General features: G+C 30.8%; 1 protein-coding gene across 5 annotated transcripts in view; it reads left to right on the top strand.

Moving 5' to 3' along the window:
* Window positions 1-18,559, top strand: part of LOC134697153 (protein Fe65 homolog) — a 92,553-nt gene that overhangs the window by 59,293 nt on the left and 14,701 nt on the right. For all 5 annotated transcript variants that reach the window (XM_063559218.1, XM_063559220.1, XM_063559219.1 and 2 more), the window contains 8 exons: window positions 235-760; window positions 2,314-2,512; window positions 4,090-4,147; window positions 4,849-4,970; window positions 15,121-15,248; window positions 15,789-16,014; window positions 16,533-16,660; window positions 18,205-18,449. In XM_063559218.1, the coding sequence (XP_063415288.1) occupies window positions 235-760; window positions 2,314-2,512; window positions 4,090-4,147; window positions 4,849-4,970; window positions 15,121-15,248; window positions 15,789-16,014; window positions 16,533-16,660; window positions 18,205-18,449 (1,632 nt within the window). The remainder of the gene's footprint in view (window positions 1-234; window positions 761-2,313; window positions 2,513-4,089; window positions 4,148-4,848; window positions 4,971-15,120; window positions 15,249-15,788; window positions 16,015-16,532; window positions 16,661-18,204; window positions 18,450-18,559) is intronic.

The raw sequence follows: 18,559 nt of genomic DNA, 5'->3' as shown, positions 1-18,559 counted from the left end.
TAAGTGCCACATTTTCAGGGTTTCATTCATTATGATGTCAAATTCATCCAAATCAAAGGGACACTATGACCGTATTTGATATTCTACAGTGATGATATGTTCACTCTTTCATTTTTCACTGCAGTTGCAGTGTTGTTGGGAAAAGATAATGCTAGAACACTGCATTATATATTTATAAAATCTGAAAATAATTCTAGACACTTCCCCTATTTACAAATATCTTATTTTTTTCAGACGTTGAAAACACCTATTTGAGTTTTGCAAATCCAAATTATCATTACGAAGATAGAAAGAACAGTAACGATAAACTGAATAAAGACGTTTACCAAAACGATAGCAACATTTATGACGAGGTTGACGTGAGCACCATTTCTCTTCTTGATAAACAAAAAGGTGAAGAAACTAAAGACATGAAAGTAGAAAAAAAAGAACTAGACAAATTGTCTCAAAAGAAAAGGCTTTTGTTAAATGATGTCAATTCTTCGGACGATGAGGTTGCAACATCCACAGATGAAGAAACAGAAAACAAAGATCGGGGAAAAAATGAAAAAGTCCTAAGTGAAAACAAAAAAAACTTGAAGAATAGTGACAGTGGATTTGAGGAGATGGATACTTCTAAAACAAGTAGAAACAGGAAGAAGCAAGGGTTTATGGGATACTATACAATGTTAGAGGCTAAGGCCAAGGAAAAACAACTGAAGATTCTAGAAACTCCTGATACGGAGGAAGATACACCAACAGGGGGTAGCAAGTTTACAAAGTTAGTTGACAGATATATACTCTGCTGTAATGTTATTTTTCAATTGGCATTTGTTTCATCTACGTATACTGGTTATAGACATAAACCTTAATATAAAAAAGACGATGTGGTATGATTGCCAATGAGACAACTGTCCACAAGAGACCAAAATGACACAGACATTAACAACTATAGGTCACCGTACAGCCTTCAACAATGAGCAAAGCCCATACCGCATAGTCAGCTATAAAAGGCCCCTATAAGACAATGTAAAACAATTCAAACGAGAAAACAAACGGCCTTAGGTATTTTGAGCGTGCCAAACTGAACATGAATAAATAACGAATAGAAATTATTTGGCTAAAGTCTGGTCCCTGGTTGACCAGTGTTTTAATTTCTGAAAATGGTCTTGTTTTCTAGCGGTCAAAATTAACCAGCCAATATAAAACCATCAGCGTTTCAAATAGTTATAGTAAATACCTGATTAATTATTGGCATTAAAGTATTTATAAAATGGTTTCCACTGAACAAAAGCAATCAATAATCATTCAATCAACTTGAATCAAGGACAAGTGTTCTAGACAACCAAATATGATGACTGGTATTTTTATATAGAATTGAGATATGTATGTCCACTGTTTAGGTTTTCTTAAAAAAAAAAAATACCAGAAAAGTTATTGTAATTATATTAGTAATGTCCCTGTGCTTTGCTCTTATAAGAATGTAAAGTAAAAACTCTGTTTTCTCAAAACATCTTACGACTAAAATTGATTTTAGGTTACTGAATTGTTTATGACTTACTATCATTTTTGTGGTAAGATTTTTTGTGAAATAAATGTCTGATCAATGTCTCAACCTCAGTTACATAATAAAATATACATCAATACAATTTGTAAAAATTTCAGAACAAAAACCATCATTAAACTTGAGAATTTCTTTATACGAACTTCTACTTCCAGAAGTACTACTGCTCTTTACAATTGTCAAGTGAGCTGTTGAGGGCCAATTAGTAGTCTATCATCCACTGGCTGTGAAAAAAAAATAATGATTAGGTTTAAATGAAATGAGTCTTTAACTGATACTTAATGTAGAATGAATACCCAGCTGGTGATGGTGAATTTAATGAACGAATATGTCCTCATTTTATAATCTTATCAGCTTTAATGGTTGCAAGATAAACTTTTATTTGGAACATCTTTGTATTGTCCATTTAAGGTTAATTAGTTTATGTTATCCTGAAATCTATTGTAAAACAAAGTCTTTTATTAGTCTTTTATTAGTGCAAAGATATATAGCAAACTCTCTTCAATTGTTTTGAAATTGAAAAATATATCGCTAAACTTATGTTCATCTCCTTTAAAAATAAATTAAAATCAACTTTTTTTTAAATTTATTTTGTCCCATCAGACAAATTAATTGCTGTAATAATGAACCTGTATGATTGTATAATGATAATTAATAGTTGGAAGATGAAATTTTAGTAAAAAGAAACACAATTAAAAACACCAGATGCATTGAGTTTCAATTATTTATTTTTACCAGACAGCATTTATAAAATTTCTTGTCAATTTCAGGTTTGGGTTTGACATCAACTCTCCCGACTCTAATGATAGCGGTATCCAATCAGATGCTAGATCAGATGATGGAAGCAGTCACGTTCACGGTCCAGTGAATGATGACATCTATGCAGTGGTGTGTAAATCTACCAGCTCTGACCTAGGTCTGCTGAGAATAGATCACAGTGGTAGTGAAGATAATACTCCAACAGAAGAGGTGAACTTTGTAATCTTGGAAAATATTGTTATTCATCAGTGTTTTTGCTTGTCTGTGGGTTAAATGTAGTTTGATGTTAAAAAAGATGTAATATCTTAATATATATCAAGATACCAGACATAAACAAATACATCTAAGTGATTCAATATTGTCAATATCAGGAGCCAATGTTCTTAGTTCTTTTTATTATGCCCAATTTATGGGTGTTATGTTTTCTGGTCTGTGGGTCTGTCTGTTCGTTTGTTTGTTCGTCCTTACTTCTGTCCGTTAGTCTGTCTGTCCCACTTGAGGTTAAAGTTTTTGGTCAAGGTAGTTTTTGATGAAGTTGAAGTCCACTCAACATGAAACTTAGTACATAGTTTCTTATAATATGATCTTTCTAATTTTAATGCCAAATTAGAGATTTATCCCCATTTTCATGGTCCACTGAGCATAGAAAATTATAATGCGGATTGGGCATCCTTGAACTTAGGACACATTCTTGTTTAAGTTTAAGGTACCTTATATTGAATTGACACTGTAACTTCATGATGATGAAAGAATGCATATTTGTTAATGTACTCGATGTTATAAGACCCTACCCTTTTAATTAAAATAATGAAATAATTGATGTCAATGTAGAACTATAGCTTTTATATAGTGATTTTGGCTCAATTGACTTTTGGCATTCCTGCTATAGAAACACTTTAATAAAAATGGGCTTTGTTCTACTTACAAAACATTTGAGAAAATCGTAATGTTGGTTTTTGTTTTCTTCCACGACCAAATCTGTTAAAATGTCTATAAAGTAATTGATGTTGTCTTTCAATTAATTAAATGATGTCTGTGCCTTCACCTTTATTGTCCCTTGGTTGGATGAAAGTGAAAGTTGTGGTCTTATCTTATGACATTAATTATTTGTGAGATGCCAAAACATTGAAATTGAAATCTGTATTATGACATCATTAATGGAACCTTGTATGGATTAAAGGATAGGATTTCACATTAATGTTTCCGGAAAAGGATAAAAAATGAAATACTGATATTTTAAACAAAAACAAGTGAATGAACATGTACATTGTATAGAACTGTTTATCTGAAGCTTTTTTTTTTTTTTTTTTTCAAAGCAATTAGTCACATATAAAATGTGTTTTTATTTCCTGAAAGGGAAACATTTGAGTGTTTTATTTATCATAAACAGAAACATAAATAGAGGATTATGGAGGGGAAAAAAATGTTTGTGTAATTTTGTTTTGTTTTTTTAAAGCTTTTAATGGAATTCAAGGTTAAATAAAATACTGATATAAAATATGTTAAATTGCTGTCTCCTTAATTTTTCACTACATCTGTTACTCAGGATTAATTTTCTCTGATTAATCCAGAAGAGACCATTAAAATACATTTCAACACAAAACATCATTGAAAATAATCTATAATAATAATCAGAAGGACGCCTCCGGGGTGCGGGAATTTCTTGTTGCATTGAAGACCTGTTGGTGACCTTCTGCTGTTGTCTGCTCTATGGTCAGGTGGTTGTCTCTTTGGCACATTCCCCATTTCCATTCTTAATTTTATATATGCATTATTTTTTGTTATAGGACAATCCAAAGAAACAGAAAGAGGAAAGACTTCCACCAGGGTGGGAGAAATGTGAAGGTATAGAAAACAGAGTGGACAAAATCACTGTCATTCTCAATAATGAGGACTTAATAGCTGTTTACTTCTTATGTATACTGAGAAAATGGGAATAAACCAAATACTTACCAAAAGAGTACAAATAAAGCAAATTTTCTTGACATGTAAAATTGAATAAAGGAAAATGGTCTTATGTGGCCAAAAGTTGAGGACCAAAAGTGTCAAATATTTGTAATTTCCTCATATTTCAAAAGTTTTTATCAGAAAACTGTCTGTGGTTTATTTCAGATCTTCTGGCTCTTTTAAAAAAATTGAAACTGGCCACCACAAAATAGTCAAAAGTGCTGAAGGTGATATTAAACGCTAACAACCAATCAATCCTTAATTCTCTTTTTCTTGAGAGGTTGAATTTAAGGAAGAAATATAAATGTTATTTATATATTATGGAATATGAAATTGACTAGTTTGTAAAATCAGGGTAAATTATGAAATGACAGATTAATTTTATAAGGGAAATCTGTTTATATGGTGCTTGTTTAAGAATTTGACTATACAGGATTCAAATGTAAAAGAGGTACATTCTTCTCACAATGGTAACTGATTCTTCAAATTCTATTTAGAAAATTAGAGAAATATTGATAATTTGCAAACTTTGTTTTAGTTTTCCTTTTGTCTTTATAAAAGGACAGAATTAAATATCCAAATTTTCTATTATTTGACAGATGAAGATGGAGCATATTACTGGCATATCAAGAGTGGGACTATCCAGAGGGAGCCACCATCACCAGCTCCACCAGATACTAAACATGTGACCATAAGATCTGTATCTATAAATAGTGATAGTGTAAGTATTACAACAATCAATCAATCAGTCCAAGGTACCCCGTAACATCAATTAACGCAACGCTGGTAAAATATGATGTTGTAATTGGTTTAACACGGTCACATGGTGACCCCTATGAGATTGTAGGGATGTAGTAAATTTCATAGGGTGTTCATGACGTGTTAATGGCGACGTCATCTATTAATTTTGTTGATCATAACGCAGCAGAAAAAGTCGAGCGTGCATTAAATTCTTTATACAGTTAACAACTGACCCCCTAAGGACCACAGATGGTGAATAAAATCCATAGCGGATTCGGCCTCTGGCCTCACCCCTTATGAATTTTACTTATCCTCTATGGATCCTTAGGGGGTCAGTAGCAAACCATATAACTTATTATATGTAACCATAGGAACATAAGTTGATTGCTGTTAGATTTGCAAGTATTTTCTTTCACATACAGATGTGATAATATGCAAAGGACCGTGGTCAAATTCTTTTGTAATACAAGAAATTAGCTCTGAAAATATTTTCCTTTTTTTATACGACCGCAAAATTTTTGTCTGGTATCTGTTGAGTTTATTTCTCATATTTCTTAGAACAAAGTCTAAAGAAATGTTGAGTTATAAATGATTTGGTCGAACATTTGTGCTAGCATTTAAATTATTTGTTTCATAATATGTTGGGTAGAATTGAATATGTCAAACATGTCAACTTCAGGAAAACTCCATGGGGACTTCAATCTCAATAGGGTCTAATGCTTCTCTTATGCATGTCTAAAATGTTTCAATACAATATTCTATGCTTTTGTATAGAAATATAAGTGCTTAAGTACCATTATAACACCCTAGAGGTATTCTGTTTATTTAAGATAGGATTTGTAGAATCGGGTATCACCTCTTGTGTGGGAGATCCACTGTAAATCAGGAAGTCTGTCTGGTATGTAATATCAGAGATTTGGAAATATTGTTAATCATATAAAAAGCCTTTTGTATTTTGATTATTAGAGTACAATGACAAATGTAGATGTGTTATATTTACTAATTTGCATATTAGCTTAATATCAATTGTTAGCCAATTTAATCATTTAAAAGTGCCTTAGTGGTTAAACATTCCAACAACGAAAAAAATAAGCTGATATAATACTTAGCACAATTATGAAAATTCTCTCTGTGAGGTAATACTGAGGTGGTCAATAATTTTGAAAAATGCTTGCATTGTAATTAATAGTGTTATTTTAAGCTTGCTATGTATGATGACACTTTGATTTTGATTCTGCTTGCCTCTATGTATAAAAATTAGCTTACTGTCAGCCCAAAAACTTTGTAGATTTAAGGGGGTGTTCAGGAAAGGTTCTCCCTTATATGGAGCTTCATATATGGTCAATACATAGACTTTTTACATGTGTTACTCTTAACGTATTAGACCTCCCGCTCCTTTTTGAAATCCTTGATCCACATCTGATCCTTCAATGTACATCATTCTTTGATTCTGATGTGTCTAACATACTAACATATTACAGTTCTGATATTAATGACATCTTTAAAAGGTTCAAACTTTATATGAAGTTCAACCTTAACTAAGCCAAAAATGTATATAAATCTCTATTAGAACTTTGTTTGTAAGAATATATAGAATAGTTTTGTCTTGGGATTTTTGTTTTATTGAGAAAATATATATTTATGGGTTGATTTAAAAGGAAATTGTATGAGAAATGTGAGAAATCGTATGTAGGAGTGGGGTTACCTGAGACTTAAGGTCTATGTAACGTACTTAGTCAACTATCAATTATTAAATCTTTATCCCTTATCAATGTTGCTGTGGTTGTAAATGTCTTCATAATATAGGACTCATTTCCCAAAAAATATATTTTATGGCTGCTGTATCAAATTTTAATTAACAGAAGTACAAATACACTTATTAGCTTGCAAATAAAATACAGAAACTCCCAGATTTTATACTAATACCCCAGTTTGACATAAGTCAAATGAAAGAACGGAATGACTTTGAAAAGCCTTGATATATAAGGGGTAAACAAGTTCTATTTCATACTGTTAATCATATAATTCCTAGAAGAATTACAATAAGTTGCTGGTAATTGATTTCAATAAGCAGAAAATCTCATATTTGTAATGTAAACAAAAGAAATGTATTTTTTGCTGCAGAAGTATCATGGATTTTAACATCCTGTGTAAATTACATCGATTACTGAGAATTTCATGTTGTTAATTACAGATGGTTTTATTGAATTCTTTTTGTTTGATTCCCATCTTGATAAATTATGTAAATATTCCATTTAAAAGCATGTTAGAACTATCGTGAGCCACCGTGGGCTGTAATGAATAAATTGTCATACTGGGAAAAAATAGTTTAAAGAATAGAAGGAGGCTTGAACACATGTGAAATTGTGTATTATCAAAAATTGTGGTAATTTTCACAAATTTTAAAAATTTCAGATCAATCAATTTTAATTATTATAAAAGTTGTTCTTTTACTCCTGGAAATTCAAAAATTATTGCAAAATAATGTGACGTGGTTATAATTGCAATAGTTTAAAATTGCATTTGGAACTTTTTTATACCACCGTAAAATTTAAAAAAAAATTGGTTGTGTATTGGTATCACGCTGTCTTCAGCGTGGGTGAAGGCGTCGGCAACGTTGTCCAAAGATAGACGGTTTCTGGATAATAACTTTAGTACAAGTAAATAGAAATCAAAATTGTTTTAACCCTATGTTTATAACTAAAAAAGGAAGGTTGGGATTGATTTTCGGGGTTATGATCTCAAAGGTTTAGGAATTAGGGGCCAAAAAAGGGGCCCAAACAAGCATTTTTGTAGTTTCCAGTCAATAACTTGTGTTTAAGAGTATAAATCTCTCTGAAATTTTACCACAAGTTTCCATACTACAATGGGATGATTATGGAGGGTTATATGAATCAACAGGATTTTCTCAATTTTTGAAAAATTAAATTCACATTGAAGTCTAAAATTACGAAATAGCAATAAATAATTTCTGAATTTACAGTATATTTGCCAATTTCTTTTAGTACTGGGTAAACCTTTATTTATATATTATATCCATTTGAATTAAGGAGGTACTTGGTAACTTAGGTGAGGTTTTCAAATTTGTGTTAAATGTTTGGACATTGGACTCCTTGGTGTTTTTCCATACAATACAATGTAAAATATTTTGCCCCATAACACCCATTTACTTTTTTTTATGACACTAAATAGCTCATGAAAGGTCATTTACAAAAATTTTTGAAGATTCTTGATTTTCTTTCTTTTGTTTTGAGACCAAAATAATACAATGCAAATATAAAAGTCCAAGTCAGCCTTTTCCCGCTATATTTTAAATGTCAAATATTTCAAAAAGGAGGTCCATGGCCTATCAATATTTTTAGCGTATCTTTATCCTTAATTGATACTCTACCAGCTTATAGTATCAATTTTAATTTCTTAATTTTTACCTAACCTTAATAGTACATCCTTTAGATTAATTCAACATGTTTTAAGTGAAAAAAATAACTGACTTTAATAGTTTCAAAGAACTTATCATGCCAAATAGTTTTACAAATGTACTGAATTTATACAACATAACAGGAATTATGTCTAATAAAACAGATTTTATAATGATGATAAAAAATTGGATTCTCCAAAGATTCTCTTAACTTAAATATGGAACATGTTTAATGCCTCAATGGACATGTAATCATTTTTAGCCTGCACATAATTTCTGTTTATAAGCATGACAAATACATTATTATGTAAGATTTGAAATCAAGAAGATGCACTTTTACGCAGTATTTCTATTGCATGTTATTGCTGAATGCTCAATTTAAAAAAAAATGGATAGACCTTTGATATATACAAAGGATGAAACTATTTCCGTTTCTGTAAAATGCGGTAATATGATCCAACACCTTTGTAACAATAGACTTTCTAAAAGTACAAATTGAGGAAGCAAGGCCTTACTGGTATAACATGAAATTAAAGATAATCATTTTATCATTGTGGTGTAAGAATTCATCTCTGTGTTTACGTGTGGGAGCATTATACAACTTTCAAGGATACAACTTAAGTATCGTGTATGTTCATTTACAGTAAATTGTGCTCAAAATAGTGGTTATGATAACATTGTCATGATATTTAAAAGTTGAATACATCTGTATGGAATCAGAGGCAGATTTAGGGGGTTCAGGAGGCTCCCTTTTTGGGAAAAAATTTGGTTGCTTATATAGGGAATCACTGAAGCCTGACTGGAACGGGCCCCCTCTTAGGCAGTCAGTGGGCCCCCACTTCTGAAAATTCCTCGATCTGCCACTGGGAATCTGATGTTTTAGGGGTAGTTAGTAGATTCAAGTTACCATGAGTACATGTATATGAATCACTGCAAAGTTTTCAGGTCCAAATGACCATAACAGGAGTAAAAAAAACAAAATTGATGGTTAGGAGTTAAGTGCATTCCCATGTTAATAATATAAGTTAATTTCATCTCCTTGTATGTATGAAACACCCAAACATAAATGGTTGGTACATCAAAGAGACCAATTATGGCAATGCAGTTTATTTAATGCATTGTTTTGATCACTGACAATTAATGTTCAAATCAAATACATGTATAATCAATAGTTGTCCAAAGTTCATATGCACTGATTTTAATAAGTGGATGGCTTCTGTATGATATAAATTGATATAAATCAGATATCATAATAATTACAATGCATGATTTATTATGAATTAAAGTAGAAAGGTATGTGTCATTGTTACAGGAACCAATAAACAAGAAATATCATCAATGAAAGCTCTAAAAACTCTAAAAAGTATAGGAGTGGAATTGGAGTTGTGTTTTCAGTGGCTTCGCTGTCTTCCTAATGTCTGTTCTAGATCTGGGATATCTGACATATAATGTAACTACAAACTATTTTTTTACAGATAAGACATGATAAATTATTACATGTTAGCAAAAAAAATTAAAACTAATTTAGAAAAAAATAATCTACATGGTATTGTTACCAAGGACGTATTATAGCTATATATCCTTAGTATTACAAAATGGTAAAACACATTTGAAACAATTTCAAGAGTAAAGTTTTCATAAAGTATTATTTTTTGTGGGATAGTTTTTTTGCTCCCCCTAGAATTTTAGTAGCGCATTATTCAGTATGCACCAAATTTTTTATGTTATTTCTCCATAGACAGAAAAAATATTACAGTTATTTCTTAGAATTTAATTCTAAATTCCATTTTAAACCATAGAAAACCATGAAAAAATGTTTATGACGTCACGGTCACATGACTAAATTATGTCTATGGGCTCATCAAAATAACGTCAGCCAATCAGAAGACGTGTTACATCTAAAATTAAATTATAAGATTTTAAAGCAAATACACTTTGTGGGTTTTATTGGTTTTCCATTTCCAGTAATATTCGCACTAATGAACCTTCATATGCTAAAAATGAAATCTTTTCATGCATCAGATTGATAGATCATGAGAAAATTAACTGAACAGGTCTTAAAATAGATTTTCACAGTGGTTAGTTTCCTTTCGGTCGTTTAGGGATGACAAGTTAAGTTTGATCTTGTCAGTATAACGCTATGTATGCATATCTGTCAATGGTAATTAAATGTGAATATAGGCAGCAAAACCTTTAGTTACATTGCATTGTCAAAATTGTCCAAAATGTCATAATTTTCTGTTTGATGTATTTAAAGTGATAACAAAAATTAAGATGGAAACGCTTGACACGGAAATATAATTATGTAATTTCAAAAAAGTTTTTCTAGAATGGAGACAAATTAAGCCTTCATTCAGATATTAATTTGAAAAATTAGTCATAAGACCAGTTACTGCCATATTTGAAAAGTTTAGTTAATATGAATAAAAGAGGTCTGGTGTTTGCATCAATGAGACAGCAGCCAATGAACTTTGTTGTAAGAAATGTTTTGGTATTACCTAATATTTTTAAAACATCCCTATTAATCCTAACCAAAAGATGTTGTCATTGATCCATGCATCATTTGAGTGAACTTTTGAAGATTAACATCTGTAATTTTTTTCTAAAGGTTACACTTTAAAAATCAAGTTCAATTAATCAAACACATCTAAGTTTTATCCATGCGCTGAAATGAAAAGAAAGATTCTGATCAATATTATAGAGCTAAGGGCACAACTTGGTATCATTTGTGTAATACCCTTAAAAGTCTGTTGATATTTACTTTTTTTTTCTTCTGCTCTAAATCTGCAAATCAAATTTCAACACAACTTGGCATCCTTTTGAACATTCCTTCATTTTGTAATGGATGGTTACACAGGTTTGTTTGATGCAACAATGACTCTGATTGGTCAATTTGTTTTCTTCATTTGCAAGAACAAATCTATTGAAAAAATTTTAAGGAATGATTATTGTGAATCCTTTAATATTGATTTTTTATTTGAGTGTATATTTGAGTAATATATTTTCCTTTGACAGTTAAGAGGTATTTTCGAAACTGTGTCAGTGAATGTATACACATATTAAACTCAGTCATGGTAGACAAGAGAGACGGGAAGAAATAGTGTTATGAAAAGCATTTGAAACTAAAGTTTTTGGATTAAAAGTGTGTGTCTTAATGTTCTTTAACCCTTTACTTCATGATGACGCCTTTTGACGCCACCCCCTTTACTCCATAATGACGCCTTTTGATGCCTGTGTATTACCTCAGTTGAAATGCTTTGACTACAAAGTGTCTGCAGTAGACTTAATAAAATTTGTATCCAATATGAAAAGGAATATCATAGGAATATCCGACTTAAATTTATTTGATGAAATAGTTGTTTTTCGCAATGCCTTTATACTTTAAAGCATATTTTTAGCATTTAAAAAAAAAAAAATCCTATGACAATCAAGTATGCAAAAAAAACCATTTCATTGGAGGAAAGGGTTAATTCTAACAAGGTTTCGTTCTACATATCAACTTTCAAATGTTTATATTTAAAAATGCTTCATGTACTTATGTTGTCTCTGGAATTGTTTTTTTGCAATCTTAAACCCCTACTTTATTTAATGGTATTGTCACATTAAAATGGGTCTGTATGTAGTAACCTGATAACATGCATCATGTTTTAGAAACTTCTATAGGCAAAGAAGATTTGATTACTTGTGAATTTGCTTTTATTGAATGATCGTTACGTCTGCAACTAGAGGCACTCCGTTTGTTTTTTCCTGACAAGTTAAGTAATAAAACCTTATCATTTGATGTGGTGAATACAAAATTAAGATTAGAAAAAGTCACGTTTTGCCTCAGAACTTGAGAAATATAATGTTTTCAAAGTTTTGTTCAAATTATATCGGAAAATTTATTGAGTATTTGATTTTTTTCCTTCCGCTAACTTTGATATTAATATTAATACTGTCTGGTTCTGTTAGGAAACAATAACAGGGGTAATTACACCATTGTGATAACATGTGCTTCTAAAATCTCTGTTCAATTTATGATTTATGAATAATATGAAGAGTTAAATAGTGCTGACGCCACTTTCAGGCATCAATAAATCAGGGCTTGCTTGTCAGATGCTTTTGAAACACTAGTTCTGCTAAAAAGACAAGATTTCTGTGATTAACTGCACATAAATGATAAACAGCACTTTAACCATCTGAATTCAGGCAATTTTTACATGATTCACACTTTTTTTTTTAACTTAATGTGCACTTACTCCAGTATGCTGGGATTGATTGCCAAAGTAATCTTTAAATTTTATGTATTATTTCTGATATTCTTGAGTCAAATTTCTACAAACTGCCTGTTTAGTGTTTGTTGGGATACGTGTGAATTAAGACTTGCTTTTGATTTTCAAAATTGTTTTTGTTGGTCATTCTACAGTGCTAGGACTATAACAGTATTTGACACACTACTTTTTTTGCCTTTTAGTATCCTCAATCATATTTTCTACAGAGCCATTTTCTTTTCTTCTAATTAATTGCCTTATTAAACTATCCCATTTTATTTTTGCATCAATTTCAATATGCAAATTAAGGGGGTATCATGCACTTTGTGTGCAGCTGCTTAAATTATATAGAATCAATGCATCCAGACCAAAATTATAGATTGTAAATTTTACAGATGTTTGATGTTGGTCTTTTAGAAGATTACAAGCAAATATTGAAATCTGTGAATGTTTGCCAGTTAAACACTATATTTTAACAGTATTTTTGACAGTTTGTTCTAAATATTGTATCTCATAATTTACGTAAAGGACTTAGAAAATCATAGGATTTCTCCAGTACGAACATTTAATTGTAATTTATAGCATGTATTTCAATAATTTCCAAATAATTCTCCTTTTTGAATTAATATTACAAATTTATTGTCGAGTTAATATAACAAAAATATTCTAAACTTCAGTTTGATGGCGCCTGTTAGATAATGTATAGTTAGTAAAGTAATGAAATTTGATAAACCAAATTTGACTATTTCGACTTAATTGTATTACACTCCTAGAACATTGAAGAGATGTAATTTAATAACTGTTCTAAGAACTTGTCTTGAGAGCATCTTTATCCTGTAGTTTTATGTTTTTGATTAAGGCATTTCATTAAAGATTTGCAATTAGTATTGAAATGAAATTGAATTTATCAGATAATGACATCTAGGGAATTATACAATGCTGGCCATAAAACTTTATTTTCCTGGAATTTATCTGATTTGTGGCTTCTTAAGGTTTAAACAACATCACTGTCAAACCGGATTTTTATTTTAAATTTGTTTTACATTATCTGAGTTGTTTTTTTCACTGTGAATTTCTAGAATGGAAGTTTTTGTGATCTTCCAAGATAAATAACTGAATTTTCCTTGTTAGGTTATAAAGCTTTGTAATGCATGACCAAAGACTATTTCTTCATTGTATTATCAAATTCTTAAGTCACTTGGAAAATAGAAAGAGAAATTACTGTCATCTAAACTTCCAATATTTCAAGATCTTTTCTAATTTACGTGGCTATATTATTAAATCCCGCAGGGAAACTTGATCTTTGATCTGTCATGTGATAGCTCCTTCTATGCCTGACCGTAACTCATTAGTCATGCGTTTTCAGGGAACCTGGACAGTAACATTTCTAATTACGGTAGCGTCTTTTCTTTAGAATTAAGTCTACGAGATCATGATGGGAAGATATGACATGTAACAGATCGGATATACTGTCTGCTTTACTTATATCAGTAATGGAATATATAATAGATTCCTAAGAAACGAGAGATTAGAAAGTGTTTATCTGTAAGAAATTGTTGCTGAAATTAAAATTTATTGTCATTGTATTGACGAAGGTTGTCTGATTTCTTATTAGTATTGAATGATTGTGTAGGGAGTAGAAGTACATTGATTTATATAAAGGAAAATATGTTAGACAAAGGTATTCATGTTTTATAAGGAAAATATGCTTTTACAAAATAAAATCTATGGTGAAAACTGTGAAAACTGAAAATGCCTAAACAAACCATTTAGAAACATTAACTGTGAAATAAATTTGGCAAAGGAAATATTCTGATAGATAACTTAATTATTTCTTTGTCTTAACCATAAACCGCCTCTGGAATCTTATGCTTGTATAGGTTGTTTGAGATCCCCTGCTTGGTCGTGTTTCTTGGCTATGCTTGGCTAATCTAACAGCATTTAGGATCAAAAGCAATGACTATTTGACTTGAAGTCAGAAAACTATGTCTTGAAAAGATAACATGTCTTCCAGAAAACTGTTCTTTTGTGAACTTGCTATTTGAAAATTTGCTCATTGTTGGTATTATACAAAGCTAAAATTGTTATAAATAGAACACTTTGTCCATTGGGTGTGTTTGAGTATTCCCTCTCTCATTATGTTATAAATAGAACACTTTGTCCATTTGGTGTGTTTGAGTATTCCCTCTCTCATTATGTTATAAATATAACACTTTGTCCATTGGGTGTGTTTGAGTATTCCCTCTGTTGTTATATTATAAATAGAACACTTTGTCCATTGGGTGTGTTTGAGTATTCCCTCTCTCATTATGTTATAAATAGAACACTTTGTCCATTGGGTGTGTTTGAGTATTCCCTCTCTCATTGTGTTATAAATAGAACACTTTGTCCACAATGTGTGTTTGAGTATTCCCTTTCTGAGTGGAATGAGTATATATTTATTTATTTTTGTTTATTTACAGAGCACATTGTCAAGTGATACAGATTGTGACTCCGTACCTTCCACACCAACCAGTGGAACATCAGAAGATCCACTAACAGCATTCGAGGGACATGCTTTACAATATGCAGTTAATTCAATTCAAAACATGTTAGTAATTATGTCAGGTGTACTGGTGAAAAGTTACTTCTAGTGTTTGTTTTTTTTTTACATCTCTATAAGCATTTCTTTGTAATTGTCACAGAATCATCTAGCAATAACACTAGAAACTTTTGTTGTAACTTAATTTATTGTATTTTGATTGGTTAATACTAGGATGATAATATACTCTACTATGTGGCTTATATTCTATAACCTTTCACGGAAACACTTAATCAGTGTGATTTATTAAATTTAGATGGTTAATAAGAAGTCATAATTTATTACTTTCAATTTAGAATTTAAAAGACAATAATAACTGAACATTTAGAATAAAAAACTAAATAACACATATGTTTGCCTTGGTAGATAAAGTTTTCTTGAGGTTACATACAATTTGCTCAATCACCCTCTCAGCTTTGTGTTATTTATATAATGTTTGAGTAAGCCATGTAAATGAATTAACATTTCCTTATGTCTCTTTGATTTGAAAATTAACATTAAAAGCTACAATACTGATGATAACAGTGAGTTCTCCGCTATTCTCCTTAGGTCCTCCTCAAGAAGTCTGTCTGCAGTTCCTAAAGTGGAAACAAATGGTCCAGAGAAAAAAGATGATAAGAAAGCTGTGAGATTTTCTGTTCGCTCTCTTGGCTGGGTGAGAATTGCTGAGGAAGATTTGACACCAGAGAGGAGTAGCAGGGCTGTTAACAAATGTATCGTAGATCTGACACTCGGTAGAAATGATATCAATGATGTTGTTGGTAGATGGGGAGATGTAAGTGTGATAACATTGCTGTTATTGACTGGAGTAGAGGCAAACTTCCTTTACGATTGATTGAAACACCTGTATTCAATAGGGGAAATGTGGGATGATAGCCAATGAAACAACTATCCACCTGAGACCGAATAAAGAAAGTGTTGGCAACTTTAGGTTGCTGTTGGCCTACAACACTGAGGAAAACTGATACCATATAGATACCCAAGGCCCAGATATGACAAAATTTAAAACAGAGCAAAGGGAAAACCAACAGCAAGACTTATGCTAAGAAAAATTAACTAAAATAAAAACCCAAATATGTCAGACAACAACCAAAACAACTATTGAATAACAGGTTCTAGAATAATAATAATTACAAACTGAAGCAGTAAATTACTTAATAGACAAAATGCCTTTTGCAAGCTTTATGATGATATTTACTAACACATTTGAACATTACTATATTTTACCTCTTGTTTCTAATTTTACACATTTTATGATGATTTTTCAATTGTTCCAACTTTATATCATTTTAGGGAAAAGATTTGTACCTTGATCTCGACAGGGATAGTTTACGTTTAGTAGACACTCAAGATTTCATTGTAATTAATGTACAGCCTATTCAGTCCATAAGAGTTTGGGGAGTAGGGAGAGATAATGGAAGGTATGTGTACAATTACCACTAAATATGATGGTAGATTTCATTGTAAAATAGGCTCAAAGTTGATCTTAGATAAACTTAGCTATTTTAAGGTCCATTTTAGTCAAAAAGCTCTTCACATGTTTATGTCTAAATAGTAAATCACAAAAATACTGAACTCAGAGGAAAATCAATACGGAAAGTCCATAATCACATGGTAAAATCAATTAACAAAACGCATCAAAAACGAATAGACAAGAACTGTCATATTCCTGACTTGGTACAGGCATTTTCAAATGTAGAAAATGGTGGATTAAACCTGGTTCTATAGCGCTAACCCTCTCTCTTTGTTGGCTTTAAATGTTTACCGTTTCAGATGAAGTTAAAACTAGGAGAGAGCTAGGAATGCAAGAAATTTATCAAATGTTCCTTTCATTTAGTTGTCAAACATTTATTAAAACCTTTAAAATATCAGTATTTATATAACTTGCCTGCAAAAACAGTCATTTGACACAATTTTAGAATATTGCAGTATTGTTTCATCAGTGAGTAGCATTTCTGATAACATTGAAATTTTCATTGAAATGGTTAAATTTGACTTTAACTTTTCCAGGAGGAGTCTTTAAAGATTAGTTTTGAACTTTTAAACCTATTTGCAAATTGTTTAGATCTTTTGGGAAGAGATTAAGAAATATATTGTTTAGGATAATATTTTTTATGTCTTGAACAAGTACAAAACATTAAAAATGTAATTTCAAAGATAGCAAAATCCATCACTTGATTGAAGAAACTAATTTGCATAATTGTTTACTATATTGCTTTAATCAGAGAAAGGTAAATTTATTGTTGTACTTTTATTGTTATTTCTATTTGTTTTAATAAATATATATTTATTCATATTTTTTTTATTGTCAGATTTTTTCTACCATATATAGATGTTGTTCATATTTATTATTTTTACAGGCAGATTTCTAATTTAAAATAAAGGATAAAAATGTTTTGAATAATTAACACTTACAACTAGCACTTAAATCACACTACAAAATATAAATTCAGGCCTTTTTCACTAAAAAGTCTGTTCTTAAGTCAATTTCAATAATGCATACACCAATATTTTAAAATGCAAGTTTTCAGAGGTTCAATCAATTACATAATAAAAACATGTCCAACTTTCTTTTGACTGTTTAATATATATGTTTGAATAACTGGGAATTCATTGTTTATTATTATTCATCCTAATAAGTACCAGGCTATATATCATACAAAAATTTAAAAAAAAACCCACACAATTTATGAAATGTTTTGCTCTTTGCACATGCTATAGCAACAGCAATCACTTCATCATCATTACCAATTTTTACGTTACTGTATTACTGTTTCATTTTTTTTCAATTGATAGACTTGTAAATTATTTTATTATCTGAACTATTGCATGTTCATATTACTATTGTATTGTAATTTATTGTTATTCAGAGCTTACTTGATAAGTATGGTTTTACTTGTGTCCAATCCATTTTATCTTAAGTAAATAAAATATGTTTAAAATAAGTATTGGGTTTTGTTTGCAGAGATTTTGCTTACGTAGCCCGAGACAAAACTACAAGAAAACACATGTGTCATGTCTTCCGCTGTGACAATCCTGCCAGACAGATTGCCAATACATTACGAGATATTTGTAAACAGTTGATGATGGAGAGACGACTCCAACAGGCTGCAGTTGACCAACGATTGTCCAGACCAACAGACTTGCCAAATTTAGAGATTGCTGGTCAACAAGGGAACCAAAAAGCTGTATTACAGAGCTTGTTAAGAAGTAATAAATACTTTAATAACTGTTTTAAGAACCTGTCTTTAGAGAGTCTTTATCCTGTAGTTTTATGTTTTTGATTAAGGAGGGTGGTAAAGGGGGAAGCTTGCACAAAA

This window comes from Mytilus trossulus, chromosome 14 (assembly GCF_036588685.1).
Source record: "Mytilus trossulus isolate FHL-02 chromosome 14, PNRI_Mtr1.1.1.hap1, whole genome shotgun sequence".
NCBI lineage: Eukaryota > Metazoa > Mollusca > Bivalvia > Mytilida > Mytilidae > Mytilus > Mytilus trossulus.
Note: the sequence above shows the minus strand (reverse complement) of the source record. Positions and strands in the feature narration are given on the sequence as shown.